The sequence below is a fragment of the Drosophila ficusphila genome, unplaced genomic scaffold (genome assembly GCF_018152265.1).
Source record: "Drosophila ficusphila isolate 14025-0441.05 unplaced genomic scaffold, ASM1815226v1 contig_636, whole genome shotgun sequence".
NCBI lineage: Eukaryota > Metazoa > Arthropoda > Insecta > Diptera > Drosophilidae > Drosophila > Drosophila ficusphila.
In genome coordinates, this window is record NW_025064569.1 from 3,811,965 (window position 1) to 3,833,427 (window position 21,463).

The 21,463-nt window shown below is 37.8% G+C and overlaps 1 protein-coding gene across 1 annotated transcript in view; it reads left to right on the forward strand.

Annotated features, from left to right (window-relative positions):
• Positions 1-6,372: 6,372 nt before the first annotated feature.
• The window catches only part of LOC108101730 (sarcoplasmic calcium-binding protein, alpha-B and -A chains), a 71,179-nt gene continuing 56,088 nt past the window's right edge, over positions 6,373-21,463 (forward strand). The window contains exons 1-3 of the mRNA XM_043208743.1: positions 6,373-6,397; positions 6,556-6,652; positions 18,845-19,011. Coding sequence (XP_043064678.1) covers positions 6,601-6,652; positions 18,845-19,011 — 219 coding nt within the window. The 5' untranslated portion in view covers positions 6,373-6,397; positions 6,556-6,600. The remainder of the gene's footprint in view (positions 6,398-6,555; positions 6,653-18,844; positions 19,012-21,463) is intronic.

Genomic DNA, 21,463 nt, shown 5'->3' on the forward strand with positions numbered 1-21,463 from the left:
GCTACATCCCGATTAAGCGTAAGCTTAGTCCGCAAAACACGGTTAGTAACAAACCAAAGATAAACCTTACACTTCAACCCACAGAAAAAAAGCAGGATTTCCAACAACAGCAACAGATTTCCCTGTTAGCAGATGGTGAGAGCCAAGCTGAGCCGGAGCAAGTGACCCAAAAGAAACCGAAGCCCCCACCTATTTATATTAGGAAAAAAAAGGTCAAACGCCCTGGTCAACAAAATTGTTGCGCTGGCCGGGGATGGAAATTTTCCGCTTATTAAAGGGAACATCCACGAAACTAAACTTTGAAACGAAGTATGAAAATACTTCCGAGCTGTGTCCAAATACCTGGAAGAAACAAAAAAGAATTTTTACACCTACCAACTAAAAAGCAGCAAAGGGCTACAAGTAGTACTAAAAGGAATCGAACCCGACGTCGCCCCCTCTGAGATACTAGAAGCCCTTAAAGACAAGGGATTCTCTGCTAAGAATGTTAGCAATATTATCAACAAAAATAAAAAGTCGCATTCACTCTTTAAGGTCGAGCTCGAGACAGATTGCAAAACTTTAAAGAAAAATGAAGTGCACCCGATCTACAAGCTGCAGTTCTTACTGCATCGGAGGATCACAGTCGAAGAACCACACAAACGGAACGGCCCAGTGCAATGCACAAATGGTCAGGAGTTTGGACACACCAGGACATACTGCACACTTTGGTCAGTCTGCGTAGGCTGCGGAGACTTCCACAATTCCGCACACTGTCCTGCTAACAAAGAAGACCCCCATACAAAAAATGTGGGAACTACGGAGGAAACCATACAGCAAACTACAGAGGCTGTCTGGCCTACAAGGAGCTGAAGAGTCGCATGCAACAAGCGAAAGCTTCGCGTCAACAAAATACACAAAATGTGTATTTTAAATCAAAAACTACGCCAGACGTATTTTTCGCCAAGGCAGCTAGATCAACTTTCGGTCCGCTCAGTACCACCAACGGCATCTCCTACGCTGATGCTCTACGAAGGGGTATGGAAAATCCACTCCAGCCACACTCAGAAAACGCTAAGCAAGTCCCAGTCCAGCCACAAATCAATTTGGAAACTATGATGTTTACCATGAAACACAGTATGATGGAGTTCATGTCATTTATGAAAGCGACCATGCAAACGCTGGTCCAGAACCAGAATATGGTGATGCAGCTGCTTGTATCACAAAAAATTTTTTTTTACATTCTTTTACTCCACCCGGGAGCTTAGAGCCTCGACAATTTCTTGCAGAGGATTCATTATCATAGATTTTCGATCGTACCGGTGATAAGCCAGTAGCGACTTATCCTAGCGGTGGGGTTGCCACCTGGCGCCATCTAGGAGTGACGAAAGTTTTTTTATTGTTGGGTCCATAGTAACGTGGACGAGGGGGTGTGCGGGTCCGGGGAGCCGAAATTTTGTTACTAATGTTAAGTAAGCGATAGAGCATAGAAGTGGTGGAGATTTGGAAAAAGAGACCGTTTCTTTTTCTCGGGGAGCCTGGGGCTCGACTCGAACCCGGGCCTTCCGGACCGGAGGCCAGCGCTGTATCACAACAGTCCAAAAATTAATGACCAATCTACGCATATCCATGTGGATTGCCAACGGCATTTCACGGCATAAACTTGAAATAACACAATTCCTAAACGTAAAACACATCGACGCCATGCTGCTGGTGGAACCTCACCTCACAAGCAGATATAACTTCCACATACGGGGTTACACCTTCTACCGCACAGATCATCCCGATGGTAAAGCCCACGGCGCCACCGGTATCTTAATTAATCAAACACCATCTTCACCAAAGGTTTGAAACCAATTACTTCCAAGCCACGCCCATAAAAGTGCAGTCAGGAAACGACAACCTTTGCATCGCCGCTGTCTACAGCCCACCTCGCTTTACAATCTCTGAAGGTCAATTCATGGATCTCTACAACTCATTTTGGGATCGCTTCATAGCTGCTGGAGATTACAACGCCAAGCATACGCACTGGGGATCACGCCTCGTTACTCCCAAGGCAAAGCAACTTTATAATGCACTTATAAATGTGAGAAATAAGTTGGACTACGTTTCTCCTGGTAGCCCCACATATTGGCCAGCAGACCCCAGAAAGATTCCAGATCTAATTGATTTTGCGGTGACAAAAAACATCCCCCGCGACCTAATAAGCGCCACGGCCCTACCCGATCTCTCATCAGACCACTCTCCATTATTGATAACCCTTCTTTTGGGGGGACGGTGGCCCAGCAGGTAGAGCGCTGGCCTCCGGTCCGGAAGGCCCGGGTTCAAGTCGAGGCCCAGGCTCCCCGAGAAAAAGAAACGGTCTCTTTTTCCAAATCTCCACCACTTCTATGCTCTATCGCTCACTTAACATTAGTAACAAATTTCGGCTCCCCGGACCCGCACACCCCCCCGTCCACGTTACTATGGACCCATCAATAGAAATTTCGTCACTCCTAGATGGCGCCAGGTGGCAACCCCACCGCTAGGATAAGTCGCTACCGGCTTATCACCGGTACGATCGAAAACCAATGATAATGAATCCTCTACAAGAAATTGTAGAGGCTCTAAGCTCCCGGGTGGAGTAACAGAATGTAAATTTTTTTTTTTTTTAAAGCCCAGAAATTACGGACCACCCCTACAGGCTGACGTCGCACAGAACTGACTGGATGAAATACAGGAAGTACGTGAGTTCCCACATTGAGCTGACCACCCAGCTCAATATTGAAGAGGACATTGACTGCCGCCCTGGAAGAGGTACACGTCACAGCAGCCAGGATCTCAACACCACAACGACATGATGTGCAAATAAAGAAGTTCAAAACCAACCTGCAAATTGAACAGCTCGTTCTGGAAAAGAGGCGTCTGCGACGGGCGTGGCAAACCAGCAGATCGCCATGCTCAAAGCAACGTCTAAGTGAAGCCACCCGCAAACTAAACCGGGTTCTGAAGCAAGATGCCGAAAACGCACAACTGAGATATATTAAGAAACTCTCTCCAACTAGTGCAAACGCCCTATGATGTGCCCTTGTGGAGGGCTCACCTAAACCTAAGCTCTCTGGTTGAAACCGTCTCCCCGATAAGAAATTTTTCAGGTGGCTGGGCGCGCAGCGACACAGACAGAGCCAAAACATTTGCCTCACATCTCAGGGGCGTCTTCCAGCCGAATCCCGCTGCAAATAATTTTGTTCTACCGCAAATCCAAACTGAAAGTGAATCCACAATAACACCGTTTCAACCGAACGAGATCACCAAAGTCATACGGGTGCTAAAACCGAAAAAGGCTCCCGGCGGTGACCAAATAACTCCAAAAATTATAATTGAACTTCCAAACTGTGCTATTGAGGTCATCTGTAAACTCTTCAATGGGAGTCTTGGCTACTACCCAAAAAAATGGAAAAAGTCAATAATTATAATGATACCAAAGCCCGGAAAAGATCACACGATTCCGTCCTCTTACAGACCAATAAGTCGTTTATCATGCCTGTCCAAACTGTTCGAAAAAATGCCTTCTAACTCGCATAATACCATATATGGGAGCTCATAACATTATCCCAGCCCATCATTTTGGCTTCAGAGAAAAACATGGAACTATCGAGCAAGTCAACAGAATAACATCAGAGATTCGCACAGCCTTCGAACATAGAGAATACTGCAGCGCGATATTCCCCGACGTATCCCAAGCATTCGATCGCGTCTGGCTCAACGGTCTCATGCACAAAATCAAAACACACTTTCCCGGATACACTTATAAATTACTTGAGTCGTATCTCTACAACAGAGTCTTCGCAGTGAGATGCAACACAACAACATCCCACAACTACAAAATCGAAGCTGGAGTCCCAGAAGGAAGCGCACTTGGACCTACTCTATTTGTCCTTTACACTGTGGATATTCCCACGAGCGACCGACTACTAACATCCACCTTCGCTGACGATACTGCGACACTCAGCCGCTCCAGATGCCCAGTCCATGCAACATCCCAATTAGCCAACCACCTCACGGTAGTAGAGAAGTGGCTATCCCACTAGCGTATCAAAATAAATGAACAGAAGTGTAAACAAATAACGTTTACTCTCAACAGACAAACATGTCCTCCGATCTACTTGAATAGCACGCAGACCCCCAAGTCAACGAAGTAACGTATCTCGGCGTCCACCTCGACAGACGTCTAACATGGTGTAGACACATCGAATGCAAGAAACTACACCTAAAAGTAAAAGCAAGCAGCCTCCACTGGATTATAAACGCCCGATCCCCCATGTGTCTGGACTACAAGGTACTGCTCTACAACTCCACTCCTAAACCAATCTGGACGTATGGCTCTCAGCTCTGGGGGAACACGAGCAAAACTAACATAGACATCATACAGCGCGCTCAAGCAAAGATCCTGAGAACTTCACTTTGAAGTGCTCCCAAAACTAGACAAAAAAATTTTTTTTTAAACTCTTCCTGATTACCTTGGTAAATTCATTATCTTTACAACGAATATCACCTTTTTTGTAAGATGATCCGTTAAAGCCCTATGATGTTCACCGCAAAACCACTTTTTCTTAAGGCGCTGCGGAGGATAAACAGTCATACTCTTCAAACTACTCTTCCCCCCACCTGCGAAGATAACGTATACGTCATCCGCCTATGTAGCAATGTTGCAATCATTCCTTTCCTGATAAAAATAAAAGTAAACCTCCATGCGGAGTGATTTTCCCTTAACTTTGTCATTTAGCTTTAGTATCTAGTGTCAAAGTCACCACTACGCACACTAACACTTTCTGAATGCAGGTAAGATACACCTTTAACGTTAAAAAACACATCATGGGAAAGCTTGGAAAAACATTCATTACTTTCCTGTAAGAGCAATCTTATCACGACGTCTTGACCATGTTGCTGCCAAGTAGGCAAAATGTAGTTCCTAAGAGGAGGAACAGCGAGTCGTTACCTCCCATTGATCTTTTTCTGTTCCCCGAAGAATCATTTCTTTTTTTAATTTCTGTTTAAACTGTCTACTAGGCCGCTCTTCTTGCTTTCCGTAAAAAATCTGAGGTCAACGTCAGGAACATGATGTTATAACTTAACAAACTTATGGTAGTGCAAATGCTAAGCATCAAACAAAACCCATGAATTTTCATAATTATTCAAAATTATTGTTCCTATACCAGCTGTATGATATAGTCGTCTGATTTTCATTAAAACTCTGTGTTTTTTAAGTAGATTTTTCGAACTTCCCTGTATTAACTGGAAACTCACAAAATCATGCTTGTGTGATGTTATAATATTTGTTTCATTAATTTTAAACAGACTTACATAGATTTTCTATGGCTGATATTATTAAATTTTATGAAAAAATTCAATAGTTGTAAGAAAAAACCATCTGCCCATCAGGAAAACTAGTCATATTCAGACGCATTTCATTAATTAAGTATAATTGAATATATCAGGTATCGAAACCCCTTCTTTCCAAGAATACTGTTTTGTAAGTACAGTTTTAAAAAAATATTTTACTTCGATTTTTATATCGTTTGAACTAAACACAAACTTAAAGATTTTCCTTTTCTATTTGTTACTTTTGTGTTACTTTTTTAAAAATACTTTTATAAGATCTTACTATTAATTTTTTGATATTTCCGCAGTTTTGATAGCCTATTATAATATTGGTACTTGCCTGCATAATTTAAAATATTTGAACAAATATACATAGGTTTGACCTATTGACTTACAACTGTATAAATACGCCTGTGATTATTGCGAGGTTCTTGTATATGTGTATAACACATGCCAAAAATAACAAATGTATGTTTTGTTTAAATTGTGTTTTTATAATAGGTTCTGCTTGTACTATAAATAATTACTTGAGCATAAAATTGATAAATACAGAAAAAGCTGTAAATAAAAGGTTATTATATAAAAATTTTACAATATCATCTCTTATACTATTAAAGTAAAAGTAAGTCCTCGATTTAGAGTACAATTACCATTACAAAATCTAGGGAAGGCAAGATCAGTTCAACGGAAGCAGTTTGATTAAGTCATCAAGTTGGTGTATAAATTAAAACATGTTGCTGATATAGTCGTTTATGTAAAAAAAAACTCTAGACCGTATTTTTTCGGTCTAATACCTAATGTTTAGTTTGCTCAAAAACAAATTGCGTAAATTGTTGATGCTTAGCGATCATAAATCCATTTATAGGCTCGTAATATTTTCTTTATTGTAAAACCTTTTGAAAGAGTATAAATATATTCCTAAAAAAAATGTCTTATACAATAAATGTATTTATATAAAATGTTTAGATACATGCAATATAAATAATGTTGCCAAAGTGTACGACTTTTGGCAAGAGGTGCAGAAAATTTAGTTAGTCTAAAGTAAGCTATTCTAAAGGTAAGGAGCTAATATTTACTAGAACAAAGTTAAAACCCAAAACTAATGTTTATATAAATACATATGTATATTTATATATAACTGCAGTTTAAAATATTAGTATATATATGTTTATTTATACATACATAATATAAGTCTATTTTTAATGATATTTCTAGGGTCAATATTTTTATGACGATTAGCTCAAAAGAAATAACACCATAATGGCTTATTCCTGGGATAATCGCGTCGATTTTGTTGTTCGGTATATGTATGGTAAGTTGTCAAACCTCATGAAGAGAATTTTAACTAAAAATCTACTAATGTAGTTAATTAGGTCAATCAATTAAATATTTATAGAAAATAAAACAAAGACCAAACTCGGAAAGTTAAAAGTTAAAGTTGAATGCCCCCTTAAAATTGTTTCCCAAATCGAGAAATCATTTATGTTTTGTCAAGACGATTTCTAAAAATTCGAATATGTTCGAATATGAAAATGTTATTATACACAATAGATCCTATGCAGGCACGTATCCAGGGGGGTGCCCGGGGGGCCCGGGCACCCACCGAAATTTTTGAATTCCAAAATTTTTTCTATTTAAGACTTTTCATTAAAAAGTCTTCAGTAGAAGAAACCTGACCTAACAGGAACGTATAGATCAGTAGACTGATACAAAGCCAAATTTAATTTAATTTATTGAATTTATTCGAATAAGTCCGCATTTTTTATTGATTTTTTTCCTTGAGCCCCCCCCAAACAAATTTCTGGATACGGGCCTGATCCTATGTAGCTTAATTTAATACCGATAGCAGGGTCATAAAAATATGTGAGAACCCAACTTTTTCGGTGTGACCACCCTGATACTATACGCGACACACTATTTTTGGTGCAGTCATCCAATGTCCAAAGTCAACTTTGTTTGTAGGACGTTATCCGCGTTTTCGGTAGGTAATTGCACCTTATGTATCTAGTGCGGTGAGAACGAGATTACACTCGTGTCGTATACACTAGTGTCGTCTCGTATTAACCGCAAGTGATACAAACGGTGCTTTTTGTCCGTAAACCCGTAAAATTTGGCATTTTGAGTGCAAACTGCAAAACAGCTGAAATCAGCGATTAACCGCACGGAATACAGGCACGAAAATTGCCAATTTTAGGGGTTGTAGACAAAAAACAGTTTATATACCGGCGATCGGGATTATTAGTACCGCTACCGTTGTAGTGTTGGGATATTACTATGTAATTTCTACAGCATTTAACTTAAGTAAGGAATTTATGCTACTAGGTTTTTCAATAAGTTTTGTGGTTCGATAAACCACTATTTTATGGTTCAAAATAAACTTTAGTATTTAGTATAATTTCCCTGAACATTAAAACACTTGCTCCAAGGATCCTCCAATCTGTGAATACCTTCCCTGGAGATAAAATCCGGAAGGTCTGGAAAATACGCTTCAACAGCCGTTATGACCTCTTCATTTAATGAAACACGCTTGGCACGCATAAATTTGTTGACTTCTGGAAACAAATGAAAGTTGCTGGGGCCAAATCTGGTAAATACGTTGGATGCTTCAATTTCTCCAATCCGTGGTGTCACGATGCATTGTCCTGATGAAAAATAATGTTTTCACGAAATTTTTCTTTCACCTGGTTGCAATAGTATTCAGAATTAATTGTTTAACCAGTTTGTGACCCGTAGTGCATAAAGCTTTTCTTCACGTAGCCCGTATTCAAGGCTTGTACGACCACGTTTAAATTTAGCAACCCATCTTTCTACTGTTCTAATTGTAGCTGAACAATCATTATACAATATTAACAGTCGTTCGTGAATTACTTTTGGTTCTTAGCCTTCCAAAAATAATTATTTTATCACTCCACGATGCTCAATTTTTTCCATTGCAAAAAGTACTGTGACACTGTGGCACTTGTAAGCAAAGAATATTTAAACAAATTCAGATTCAGAATTCACATACTTTTATATAAAGAGCGTACCAATAAACAAAAAAAATGTGGGCTAGTGGCGACGCCCTCTCTTATCGAACGACAAAACTTATTGAACAACCTGATACCCTAATTATAAAATAGGCTGGAAAAAAACCGGAGTTTTTTGTAGAAACAAAAAATTATACTCATAAATAAATTACCAGGTATGTTATATATTTTATAGCGTCCCGTTTTTTATTTTTCAAGTATACAGGGAACCACATACGAAATAAAAACAAGAAAAGAAGCTAGCTTCGGCGAGCCGAAGCTTAAAAACCCTTTGCAGTATTCAAATATATCGAAGAATATACATACAGCCTTAACCACATCGAAGCTATGACGATTTTTCTATTAATTTTGCATAGTTTCGAATGCACCACAATGTATTAAATGAAGAATATAACTTAGATTTAATAGTTCAATAATGTTATCTCATGAATATTGGTAGTTCCTTTAATTTTAAATCCATTTTTGAAAACTGGTGCTAATATTTTTTTTTTTAAGTATTATGAATTTTATTAACGTTTCTTGAATAATTTAAAAACTAAAACAAAAATCAACATTTTTCACTTTCTGATTCTTTGCTGTGATCGATTTCAAAAAGGTATCGCATGTTTTTCGATAATACGTTTGCAGAGCAAAAGGGTATTATAATTTCAGTCAGAAGTTTGCAACGCAGTGAAGGGGATACCTCAGACCCCATAAAGTATATATGTATATTCTTGATCAGCATCATGAGTAAAATCAGGAAACGGCTGTACGTCTGTCCGTCTGTCCGACTGTCCGTCTGTCTGTTTCTCTTCAAACTAGTCTCTCAGTTTTAAAGCTATCTTGCTGAAACTTTCCCAAAAGGTGTGTAGTAATTGCACGCAGTATATAAGTCGGAACAAGACGGATCGGCCGACTATATCGAATAGCTCCCATACGAGAGAATGAAATAAAAAATTCTCACGCCGTTGTTTTTGATCAGATCGACTTGAATTTTTCAAGATGGCGTTTTCTAACTGTTATTGAATTTCGGATTAAATTTGATCAAAATTTGGATAATTCTATCATATAGCTGCCATAACAAGCAATTTACAATAATACATAAAGATTAATTTAAAATTGCGTAAAAGAAATAGGCTTGCCAAAGCTTTTTTACCCCTCAGTTAGAACTTAACCTTAAGAATCCAGTAGACTCATCCAAAATCTATTGTAACAAACTTTTTCAAATTGTTTTGTATTGTTAGTTCAATCCTCACAACGTTAGAGAGCTCTATGACAGCTATACGATGTAGTAATTCGATCTTCATAGAAATAACTTTATCGGAACGAGTTGCTTAATGTCGAGAAAAATGTATGAATGCCTAAAAACATCAAAACTTTAACGATTTTTAACGACTGATTATCTAAACTTATCTAAACGGGAAAGACGACTGAAATTCCACCCTTGTTAGAAATAACTAAGAGCTCGATAGGTTTAATTAAATCTATTTTATTTGCGATCTTTGGAGCTGCAGCTGGCTATGATCGAACAGTATTTTGTGTAATGACTTGTATGAATATAAATAGGCGAAAGAGTATGCGAAATGTAATGTATAATATTATGATATTTTAATGTTAGAGAAATGAACGCCGAAAGCATCGTTTCTTTAAAGGGACATAAGATGTAGTTTAGCTGAATAGATAACGCGACAGAAAAGAGATAAGAATAGGCAAAGAGTAGTTAAGTGCAAAGATACACACTCCCCCGTCGGAAGAGGAACAGTTCCATGGGAATCGATGGGCAGAACGTCTAATTTGGCGATGCCTCTTTTGATTTTACCCGTAGCTGTAAGGACCATAGCTACTCTAACGATGCCGTCCTCGCTGGGTACTTCCTAAATGCGTCCAAACGGCTATTTTAAAGGGCGAATGTTGACCTCTTGCAAGAACACGAAGCTTCTGACCTTGATGTTGGAAGCTTCGAAATGCATTTGCTCCTATCTTGAACTAGGGACAAATATTCGCTGGTCAACCTTGTCCAAAAGAGTTTCTGCATCTGAGTCACAATTTTCCATCTGCTGAGGCAGCCTTTAAGGAGGTACGTTAGTCCGCTCCTGTCTATTAATTGCTGGGTGTGGTTAAACTCGATTTGAGCCATTTTCACAAGCTTTCCGAATTCATGCAAACACAATAGAAGAGTAAAACCAGCAATGAAAGGCGCAAATGAAGTTTATGGTTTCCTGGACGCTTACGACAAGCTAATAAAAGTGTTGCTGGATAGTCACATCTTGGCATTGTGAAAGCCATCAAAGGGGATTACTCTCAACGTGGCGCAGAGCACTTTAGCTTTCGTTACTTTCGATCGTAAATATAGACAAGCTCCATAAGCTGATATGCTAGCATCGCAGCATCCAAGCAACTTGATGGACGCTTGTGGTCGCATTACGAATCGTATAAATTTTATGTTCTGGACGATCGAAAACTGAGGGGTAAAGTCCACCCATAACGAAAGAAGGGGCTCTGACAATATGCCATCCCAATTTACATCATCATTAAGTTAGCAATTAGTACTATTAATCCGACTGTTGAAGAATCATAAATGAATAGCCTGAATTGTACTTGTAAATAAGATCCACTTACGCTTGTCATTAGCATAAAGCTTGTAAGCTGAGATTAGTTCAATACAGATATTGATATTTTTCTTTTTGGACTCCCTTTGCACAAGGGCAAGCACACCCCCACACTCATTCACATAGAGATCTTGGGCTTGCTTGATCGCATACTTTGCTTTTACATTGTCGATTTTGTCTTTAACAGATCCCACATTTAAATAAATGCCCTATAAAGTATACAATGTCGTTTTTGTCTTTAACAGATTTATTAAATAAATAAATAATTTTTCTTTTATTTTTTTACCATTTTTCGAAGGTGATAATGTCGGAAAAAATTTGTATGGAAAAGAGAAAAATATGGCTTAAATGCGTATTTCTAAACATTTTCAAAAAATTATACAAAATAGAAGAAAAATTATTTTTGAAAAATTCTTTTTGCAGTTACTATTATTTTTGTTTAAAGAAACTTTTTGCATCCAAAAATTTTAGTTTTCAAGACGAGGGAAAAAGTTTAAAAAGTAGATTTTTTTTTTTGAATTGCCCTTTTCAATAAATATCGAATGAGTTAAGAAAAGTATTGTATCATTCAAACGACATTTAAATTACCTTTCCATTGATACCAAAAGTTAAACGAAGTTCCGAGTATATTTCACTTTAAGTTTGTCAAAATACTTTTGACCACCATTGTATATATATTATACAGGGTTGCCCATATTCGACGGACCCATGTTTTTTTTTTTTAAATCAAAGAAAAAAATAAAAAGTTGGCGGTTGGCAATCTTAATCATTTAATTTGTTCCAAGTAGATTTGTTTACATCAATTTTTGAATATGATATCTTTCAAATGGCCGCCTCTGGCGTTGATGGCGTATTGTGCCCTTTTTGCAGCATTTTCCATCGTTTTCGCCAACATTTCGGCCGGAATAGCGGCTATTTCTTCACGAATGTTGTCCTTGAGCTCTTCTAGGGTCCTTGGCTTGTTAACGTAAACCTTTGACTTCAAATATCCCCACAAGAAGAAGTCAGGCGGCGTCAAATCGGGCGAACGCGGTGGCCAGTCCAAATCACCACTTTTCGACATCAAACGGCCCGGAAACAATTTCTTGAGTTTTCACAATTGACTTGTTCTGTTGAATGTAAATTTCAACTATTTCAGAGCGCTCGCGTGGCGTGTATTGTTCCATGGTAAAAATCTGCTTGGACTGACGCTTCAAACGCGGTATGTCATTAAGCGATCTGTCATCTCTGTCAAAAGTTATGGCGTCGTCAGATGGGTCCGTCGAATATGGGCAACCCTGTATGTGCTCCAACTAAGGGGAGTGCAAAGATTATGGCAGGGTGTCATTTAGTCAAGTTTGTCTTCCATAAGGTGTGCTAAAAAATCTTTAGCCTGGTGATATTTGTTGCTATCAATCCAATGGGACCGTAATCTAGCGATAGCCAAAAGAATACTGCGCTTCATCGCAGACTCCATCCGCTTGAGAAGCTGAAAAGCAAATTGCCTGAAACAGTACCGCATCTTTAACGTCTTCTCTCGATTTGACTTATCCACTCCTTCTAGAGCCGCTGGCTCAAAAGCTCCTTTACTCATTGACCTCAATAACCTTCTCAAGTGTTTAATTTAATAAGATCATCGATAAAGAAGTTTGCACAAATGATCTTGGCTGCTAATGAAAACTCAGCTTCTGCCTCGTAAAACAGCTGCTGCATTGCATGAATTCCAAAGTGGCTAAGCTTAGTGCCGCAAATGATGGTGTCGAGCGAATATACCTGATATATATACTGGTGGATATATTTATACCCTTGCAGAGCAAAAGGGTATTATAATTTCAGTCAGAAGTTTGCAACGCAGTGAAGGAGACACCTCAGACCCCATAAAGTATATATATACTTGATCAGCATCACGAGCAGAATCGGAATACGTCTGTCCGTCTGTCCGTTTCCGCGCAAACTAGTCTCTCAGTTTTAAAGCTATCTTGCTGAAACTTTCCCAAAAGTTGTGTAGTTGTTGCACGCAGTATATAAGTCGGAACGGGCCGGATCGGGCGACTATATAGGATAGCTCCCATACAAGAAATTGAAATACGAAATTCTAATGCCGATGTTTTTGATCAGATCGACTTGATTTCTTCCAGATGGCGTTTTCTAACTACTATTGAATTTCGGATTAAATTTTATCGAAATCGGATAACTTTGTCATATAGCTGCCATAGGAAAGATCTAGATATATATATATATATATAAACTAGCTGACCCGGCAAACGTTGTTTTGCCACCAAATGACTTTATAATTTCTGTACAAAATTTACTCAGTTCTAGACTTACATATGTATGTATGTATGTATGTATGTTTAAGTTATTATAAGTGCGTCTGGCATAAAATGAATCAAGGATATTATAATCACAACGTGCATTCACGCGATTGGCAAGTGCGCTTCCGGAAGCCTCTCCGCCCATAAAGTAGATTTGTAAGAATTTATGTAGTTCATTTGGCATTTGTAACGATTCAGGCTAGATGGTGGGTTGGGATAAAGGGACGCACGCGGAATATGCTCGGCCATGCTCGTCGACAAGTGGTGGTGGTGTTCTTGTCCCTTCGCCCTAAAGATGCCTTTTACCATCAGACTATTAGAAAGAAACGCGTGCTGCGACAAGAGTTAACGCGGAAACCGACTTAACACATACACTGCATAAGATGAGAAGGCTTTCCCTTTCACTTCCTGCATAGATAATAGGTACCCTCAGATAACGGTGAGGATGAGATCTGCCCTCCCTTCCTATGGCCAATTCATTCCAATCCAATAGACAATATATTTTTCGTGGCCCCTAAAAAAATGCACGACAAAGGTACTCACTGGGGCGGCATACTGGCGGAGGCAATCATAAGACGGAATTTAAAACATTATACAATTTATTCTTATCAGCTAACGAAAAATTCTTACAACTAGAAATTTTGTAAAGCTAAACAAGATAAAAAAAATACAAATTAGGACACATGCGAATCAAGATGGATATTTATGTGCGAAGAAGAATTGCTATTAAATTCAGATTCGGACGAATCATTAAAAAGAAGAAACGTGTAACATGTTCATATTCTTTTCTGCTTTGTGCTTTCGCAGTATTGATCTGACGGAACTCCACCGCAAGACATTTAAGTTCTTCTCTTTTCGCTTGGCGACTAACTGCACAGTGGGTCACGCGTTACAGGGAAAAAAAAAAAATCCGCTGACTTAAATCAGAAACATAAGAAAAGAAAATGGAGGACACAATTTTCCGTCACTCACCCGATTTCTCGGGCCTGCTAAAAAAGGTTTTCACAAAATTTCTGGGCGTCTTGCCCCAGTGTAAAGATCGATCGCCAAACTTAATTTGGGCACAAAGCTATGCACAAAAAAGAATAGGAAAAAAAAAATATTACATGCACTCACACAAACGCACTCACATAGCGCATAGAAAGCCGACAAAAATTCCACACTCTGGCCTTTACATCGTTTTACAAAACTTCACTCTGCCATATTATTTACTTAGCCTAAAATTCGTAAAAACTAAGGAAAAAAATTAACACTAATACAAAAACATTCGCTCGAGATCCGGGCCAAAACGCCCGCGCGCGGCTTGGCGTCAGCTCCGCTTGCTGATCAGCTCAAACTGTTCTCCGCGGCTCCTTTTGCTCTGACTACTGCGGACTGGAATTCCGGGAAGGTTTTGATGGAGAGTTTTCTCTCTTAGGGAAAAATAGTTCTATACCGGTTCTTCTCTTTCAATATTAATGCCCTTTTTGGAACCTTAAAGAATATTTTAAAACCATGGCACTTTCTCCCTCACAGAAATATGTTCCAAGTGATACGGCAAAAATCCACGTCTCCACAGCCAGGTCGTCGGCCCCGCGACAAAAGAGATAAGGAAATGCTCTTCTTAGGCACTTAACAAGAAAGTACTTTAAAAAACGCCAAGCCTGGTAACAAAAAAAAAACTATTTGTCTACCTTGCTTGCAAAAAAAAATGTAATCTCTCGACTTACCCGGATGGACCTAGCGCTTTTACCAAAACAAAAAAACTCCTTCTGCGATGCACAATTTAATTTGGCAGCGGCTGATTAAAATTGATTTAAGTTCTTATTCACTCCGAAAACTTGAATTATACGAGTTCAAATTAGATTTTATAGTTTTAAAAAACTGAACTTCATAGCTCGACTGCCAAAATCAGAACGCTAGAAACAGCGAACAGGATTTAAGAGGATGAAAATAGATGTTGGTTGATTCTCAGACCTATGCAATACGCTTACAAAATTTCATGAGAATCGGTATAGCCGTTTCGGAGGGGTATGGTAACAAAAACTGTGACACGAGAATTTTATATATTAGACGAGAATTTTATATATTAGATAATGGAAAAAAAAATTATAATGCCGTTGGTTTTTATTCCACGAGCATGATTTTTACAATATCGACTTTTTAACTACCCTTGAACCGCAAAACAAATTTCATAAAAAAATATGTAAAAATTTTTTTAAGTTAAACCGTTTTATGTAAAACATACATTGCAATGTTTAAGTTAAATGTACTAAAAACCTAGAAATATCGTCGACTCTCGTTAATTCGAAACTCGAGGGACTCTTGAAATATTTCGAATTATCGAGTGTTTGAAATATCAAATGGTTCGAAATTTGCGAGAGAAAATAAATAAAACTTCGAATTGTTAAGTGTTGGTTAATTTGTATTTATTAATATCGGGTGTTTTTTTAGAGGTATAGAACTTTAAGTTGCAATAAAACCACCATGGATTATTCGATTGACATAAATTTTTTTTATTCGAAAGATAATCTTGTGGCAATTCATTTTATGTATGATTTCTGGCATATGACCGCCACGGCTGGCTCAGATGTAGTCCAATCTGGACTCCAATTTTCGATAACTTTTCCCAACATTTGCGGCCGTATATCGGCAATAACACGGCGAATGTTGTCTTCCAAATGGTCAAGCGTTTGCCATAAATTATATATAAAATGAATTGCCACCAGATTATCTTTCGAATAAAAAAAAAATTCATGTCAATCGAATAATCCATCATGGTTTTATTGCAACTTAAAGTTCTATACCTCTAAAAAAAATCGCCCGATATAAAAATGATAAGAACTAAGAGGTACATTCGTGTACGTACATGTATTCGTAATGTGAATCAATTAATCTTTCGAAAGAACTTTGTTATATGTACTGGTTTGCTTTAAAGCACAATTCTGCTCAATAACTTTTTTTAAGAGAAAAAGTGCCTGAAATGCTTTCGTTTTGTAGACATAAGTTTTGTAAGGTATCAAATGAGGATCTTGCTTCCTTAACTGACACCTCTGCCAAAGGTTCTTTATACTTTCTAGGGCTCATAGCTAACACTAACTTTTAACATGCATACCAACGAAAGAGTAACAGTAACTGAATAACTACACAAACCAATTCGTAAGAAGTTTGTGCGTCAAATGGTCAAACTACATAATCAAAAGAAAAACAAAGGCAAGTTTGAACTTGTCGCAAAATTTCCGCCTTTTTTCTCTGCAACTTTGAATTGTCGAGTGTTAGACGCTGATGAGTTCGAATTGACACGTGGTTTTGTTAAATATCAATGATTGTATCGTTCGAATTACCAAGTGTATGAAAATGTATTGATTTAGTTCGAAATATAAAGAGATTTTGTAGGGAACTCGTGATAAATTTGAATTATAGAGAGGTTCGAATTATCGCAGGTTTGAATTAACGAGAGTCGACTGAAATATAAAATAGATACAGACGTGGGAATTATTAACATATGCTTAGACTAGACGAATCGTTGATTAAAATGTTTGTTTGCCCCAGCTATATATATATAGCTGCCATAGGAAAGATCGAAAAATCTATATCGTTGCTTTTCCTCAGACAATCATGATTTTTTAATTATAGAGTTTTCTAACGACTCTTGATTAACGAGTTGTATTTCATCAAAATCGGACGACTATATCATTTAGCTGCCATATAAACAATAGTTGAAAATATGAAAAATTAATAGAAAAAACGTTATAGCTTCGATGCTGTTTAGCCTTTATGTATTTTGTTTGACCGCAAGGGTATATAAGCTTCGGCTTGCCGAAGCTAGCTTTCTTTTTTGTTTTTAATAGATTTTTTGATTTTTCTTATGTCTATACGATAAAGTCGACCGAGTTTCATGAAATTAAGTTCATATCTAAATGATAAAACTTACGGTGATTTATTTTTTCCCCCTAATTTTTCAGGAAAATATTGCAACACAGAAAATTTATTTAAAAATATTTTTTTTTGCGTGTTTTACATTTTTACTTTCGAACCAAATGCATAGTGTTAAACGAATACTTTTAAGTATTTATTGCATTTATAAATAATGTCCACATTTGAAACTATTGCAGTAACAGTGGGGGCAACAAAGGGTATCAACTAGAGGTGGGCGCGGGCCGGGCTTTTTTTCGCGGGCTTACACAGGCCCGGAGCGGGCCCGGGTCTTAAAATTAAGATTCGTGCGGTCTTCGTGCGGGCCCGGGCCTTAATTAAAAGGCCCGGCCCGTAAAAGCCCGAAAAAAGTCGACATAGAGCTTGACAAATATTTGGCCTATCCAGCAGCTCCTGGCACACATATTTTAGAGTTCTGGAAAAATGCAAAGGACTTAAAATACCTTTCTAAATTAGCTCGGACCAATCTGGCTATTTCCGCCAGTTCGTCTACGAGCGAAAGGCTTTTTTTCATATGTACCTATGTGTAAATAAGTTTCGTGCGGGCCGGGCCTCTTAAAAAAGAGTTCTTGTTCGTGCGGGCCCGGGCCTCAAAGTACAGGCCCGCGCCCACCTCTACTTTCAACATTATTGTCAACACAACATTCCTGTTTTTTAAATGGTTTTATTTAGCTTACCCTGTTTGTTTTTTTGGGTCAAAATTAGAAATTGAAATTGAAGTACCCTCCTGTTGTCAGATTGATCTGAAATTTGGTACACACCTTCAGTTCCGATGGCATTACAATATCGTAATATCAATAACATTGTAAATCCAAAATGGCGGCCTCTACAAAATGGCGGATAACGTAGGTTTTATCAATCCCATCAATATGGGTATCAAATGAAAGGGCTCAACAAGTAGAATACAGTTTACTATGTAAAATTGAAATCTAAGATGGCCGCCGCTACCAAATGGCTGATAACAATTCTTTATCAATCCCACCAATATGGGTATCAAATAAAAGGGCTTGACAAGAAGAATACAGTGCACTAAACAACCTCAATGTTTAAGATGGGCGCAGCTACTGAATGCCGTATAATAATAAGATTTAAATTTAGAAATTGAATCTGTAATTTAGGTATTTGGTTAATATAGCCTGAATCCACCACCCAAGTCTAGATTTTGTATCGTGTTGAGGACTGTGTGGCGTTAGGGTGGCTAAAAATGATACTCGTTAGCGGTACACCACCCAAGTTAAGGTGAAAGGTCAAAACGCGCCGAAAACTGTATGACGTTAGGGTGGATAGTCGTTAGCGTTTTCCCCTCAAGACTCAGGCGCATCTTGTTGAATAGCCTTGCCCCTTTATTGGACCTCTGGGGGGTCGACCGTTTAAATGTCTATTACTCGTGGGAACAAAATGGTAAGATAAACTAACGGGCAAGAAACCTTACAATAATGAAGCACTAAATGAATTAAACAGAATGTGAAATAAAAACTTAAAACTAGAAAAACTAGAAAATTTACCGTGCACCGCGCTTGTAAACATTTACCGTATGTTTAACATAAAACCGTTTAACTTAAAAAGTTTTTTACCTATTTTTATTTTAACTTAACTGGGTTCATTAGGCACCAATAAATTAGACAGAAATGCGACACGCAGAAAACAATATTATAACTGCCTTAATTTTATTTGTTTTTAGATATTGACAACAACGGATTTTTGGACCAAAATGACTTCCTATGCATGGCAGTTAGGGCCTGCGTCGTTGAAGGAAAAGGTGATTGCAGCACTGCTCGATTGGATGAATATAAAAAACTTATGAAAAATTTGTGGGAGGAGATCTCTGCAATTGCTGATGATGACAAGGTACATTTCAATATTCAACTGGTATAACTGGATACTTAAGCCCAACTTAATTTATAAATATTATATGAGAATAATAAAACGTAAAATTATAAGTTTAAATACCATTTCAGGTATTATAATTTTTAGCTTGAAACGAAATAAGGGAGACACGTCCGACCTCATGAACATCATTACGTCTGACCGTCTGCCTGTCATTTTGAACGTCTGTCCGTCTGTCTGTCATTTTGAACGTCTGTCCGTCTGTCTGTTGCGACGAACACCAGCCTTTCAGTTTAATCCACAACGATTAAACTAAAAGACTATATCAAAGGTAAAATCGAAAAAATAATAAACAAAATTAGAGTAAATGTTTTATAATATTAAGCTATTGAATATACATATGTACATAATTAATTTTAATGACTCTTAAACTACGAAAAAGTTCGCCTGCTTTTGTCTAGTATATACTAATTCATATACAACTGCCGTAGAAAAGACTAAAACACCTTATAAATTAGATTTTAAATACTACAGTTAAGCATGGCTGCGGTAGTGCCATGGTGGGGGCCTGTATGTCGGCAGCTGGCGTCGGAAGGCTGCGTGTTATAGAGCAGTGATTTACAAACTGATTTTGTCTACTGCCCACTTTGAGAATAAATATTTTTTTAGCGCCCCCTTTTTTCACCTATTTAAAAACCACTATAACTTCTGATGGGTCAATGAGCTTTTTAACTAACACTAATTTCCGCACTAATTTCCAACTAAATATGAACTTAATTATTTTATTAGCATCAAGGCTCTAATGTACAAAGTTAATGTTTGTTATTGTTTACAGCCGGCAGACCGATTTGTCTGTGCCTTTTAACAACCGAAAGTATGTTGGGCAGGCAAACCGAATTGTCTGCGCCTTTAAACAAGCGAAGTACATATGTATATAAACGAAAAAATAGGCCGGCGATCTGCGATTGTGCCTTCAGCGAGCGAGTATAAATTCGAGGGCAGGGCAAATAGCAAAACAAAGCAAAGCATCGACAATAAATTACGTTACGATTTGAATTTAATCACTCGAGTTAGGCTACGGCATGACTTCAAATTAAATTAATTAATTATTGTGACCAATATATGCAACTTGAAACCTGAGCGCAGTAGGTAACATAAAACGGCGCTTAGGTCTCAAGTTAACTCTTACGGGCTCCACCTGGCAATAAGAATGATTATTGAATCGAAACTTTATGGTATTAAAGCAGAGTATCTTTTATTACACCTTCATTGGAATTTTTATATTAGCTCTCATGGTTTGCTAGATAATATCTAGTAATCACTCGAGTTAGGCTACGGCATGACTTCAAATTAAATTAATTAATTATTGTGACCAATATATGCAACTTGAAACCTGAGCGCAGTAGGTAACATAAAACGGCGCTTAGGTCTCAAGTTAACTCTTACGGGCTCCACCTGGCAATAAGAATGATTATTGAATCGAAACTTTATGGTATTAAAGCAGAGTATCTTTTATTACACCTTCATTGGAATTTTTATATTAGCTCTCATGGTTTGCTAGATAATATCTAGTGCATATAAGCCTAAAAAATAGGTTATCCTTCTGTTTATTTCACTATTCGCGAATAGGCCCCCTCCCTCCTCTGTTTTGTCGGTACTTTTGGCCGAAGACGGACACTGCCGTTTTTATACCCTTGCAGAGCAAAAGGGTATTATAATTTCAGTCAGAAGTTTGCAACGCAGTGAAGGAGACACCTCAGACCCCATAAAGTACATATATTCTTGATCAGCATCACGAGTAGAATCGGAATACGTCTGTACGTCTGTCCGTCTGTCCGTCTGTCCGTCTGTCCGTTTCCGCGCAAACTAGTCTCTCAGTTTTAAAACTATCTTGACGAAACTTTCCCAAAAGTTGTGTAGTTATTGCACGCAGTATATAAGTCGGAACGGGCCGGATCGGCCGACTATATCGGATAGCTCCCATACGAGGGAATGAAATGAAAAATTCTCACGCCGTTGTTTTTCATCAGATCGACTTGAATTCTGCAGGATGGCGTTTTCTAACTTTTATTGAATTTCGGATTAAATTTGATCAAAATCGGATAACTCTATAATATAGCTGCCATAGGAGAGATCGAAAATTATATATAGAATTAATGGAAATAAATTGATAACATCGTTGTTTTTTATCCCACGAGCATGATTTTTTGAATATCAAGTTTTTCAACAACAATTATATTGAGAAAAAGTTTCATAAAAATCGGACAACTATATCTTATAGCTGCCATAGGAAAGATCGAAAAATCTATATAGAAATAACGGAAATAAAATTATAACATCGTTGTTTTTCATCAGACAAGTATGATTTTTGGAATATAGAGTCTTCTTACGACTCTTGAATTACGAATTAAATTAGATAAAAATCGGACAACTATATCGTATAGCTCCCATATGATCTATAGTCAAAAATATT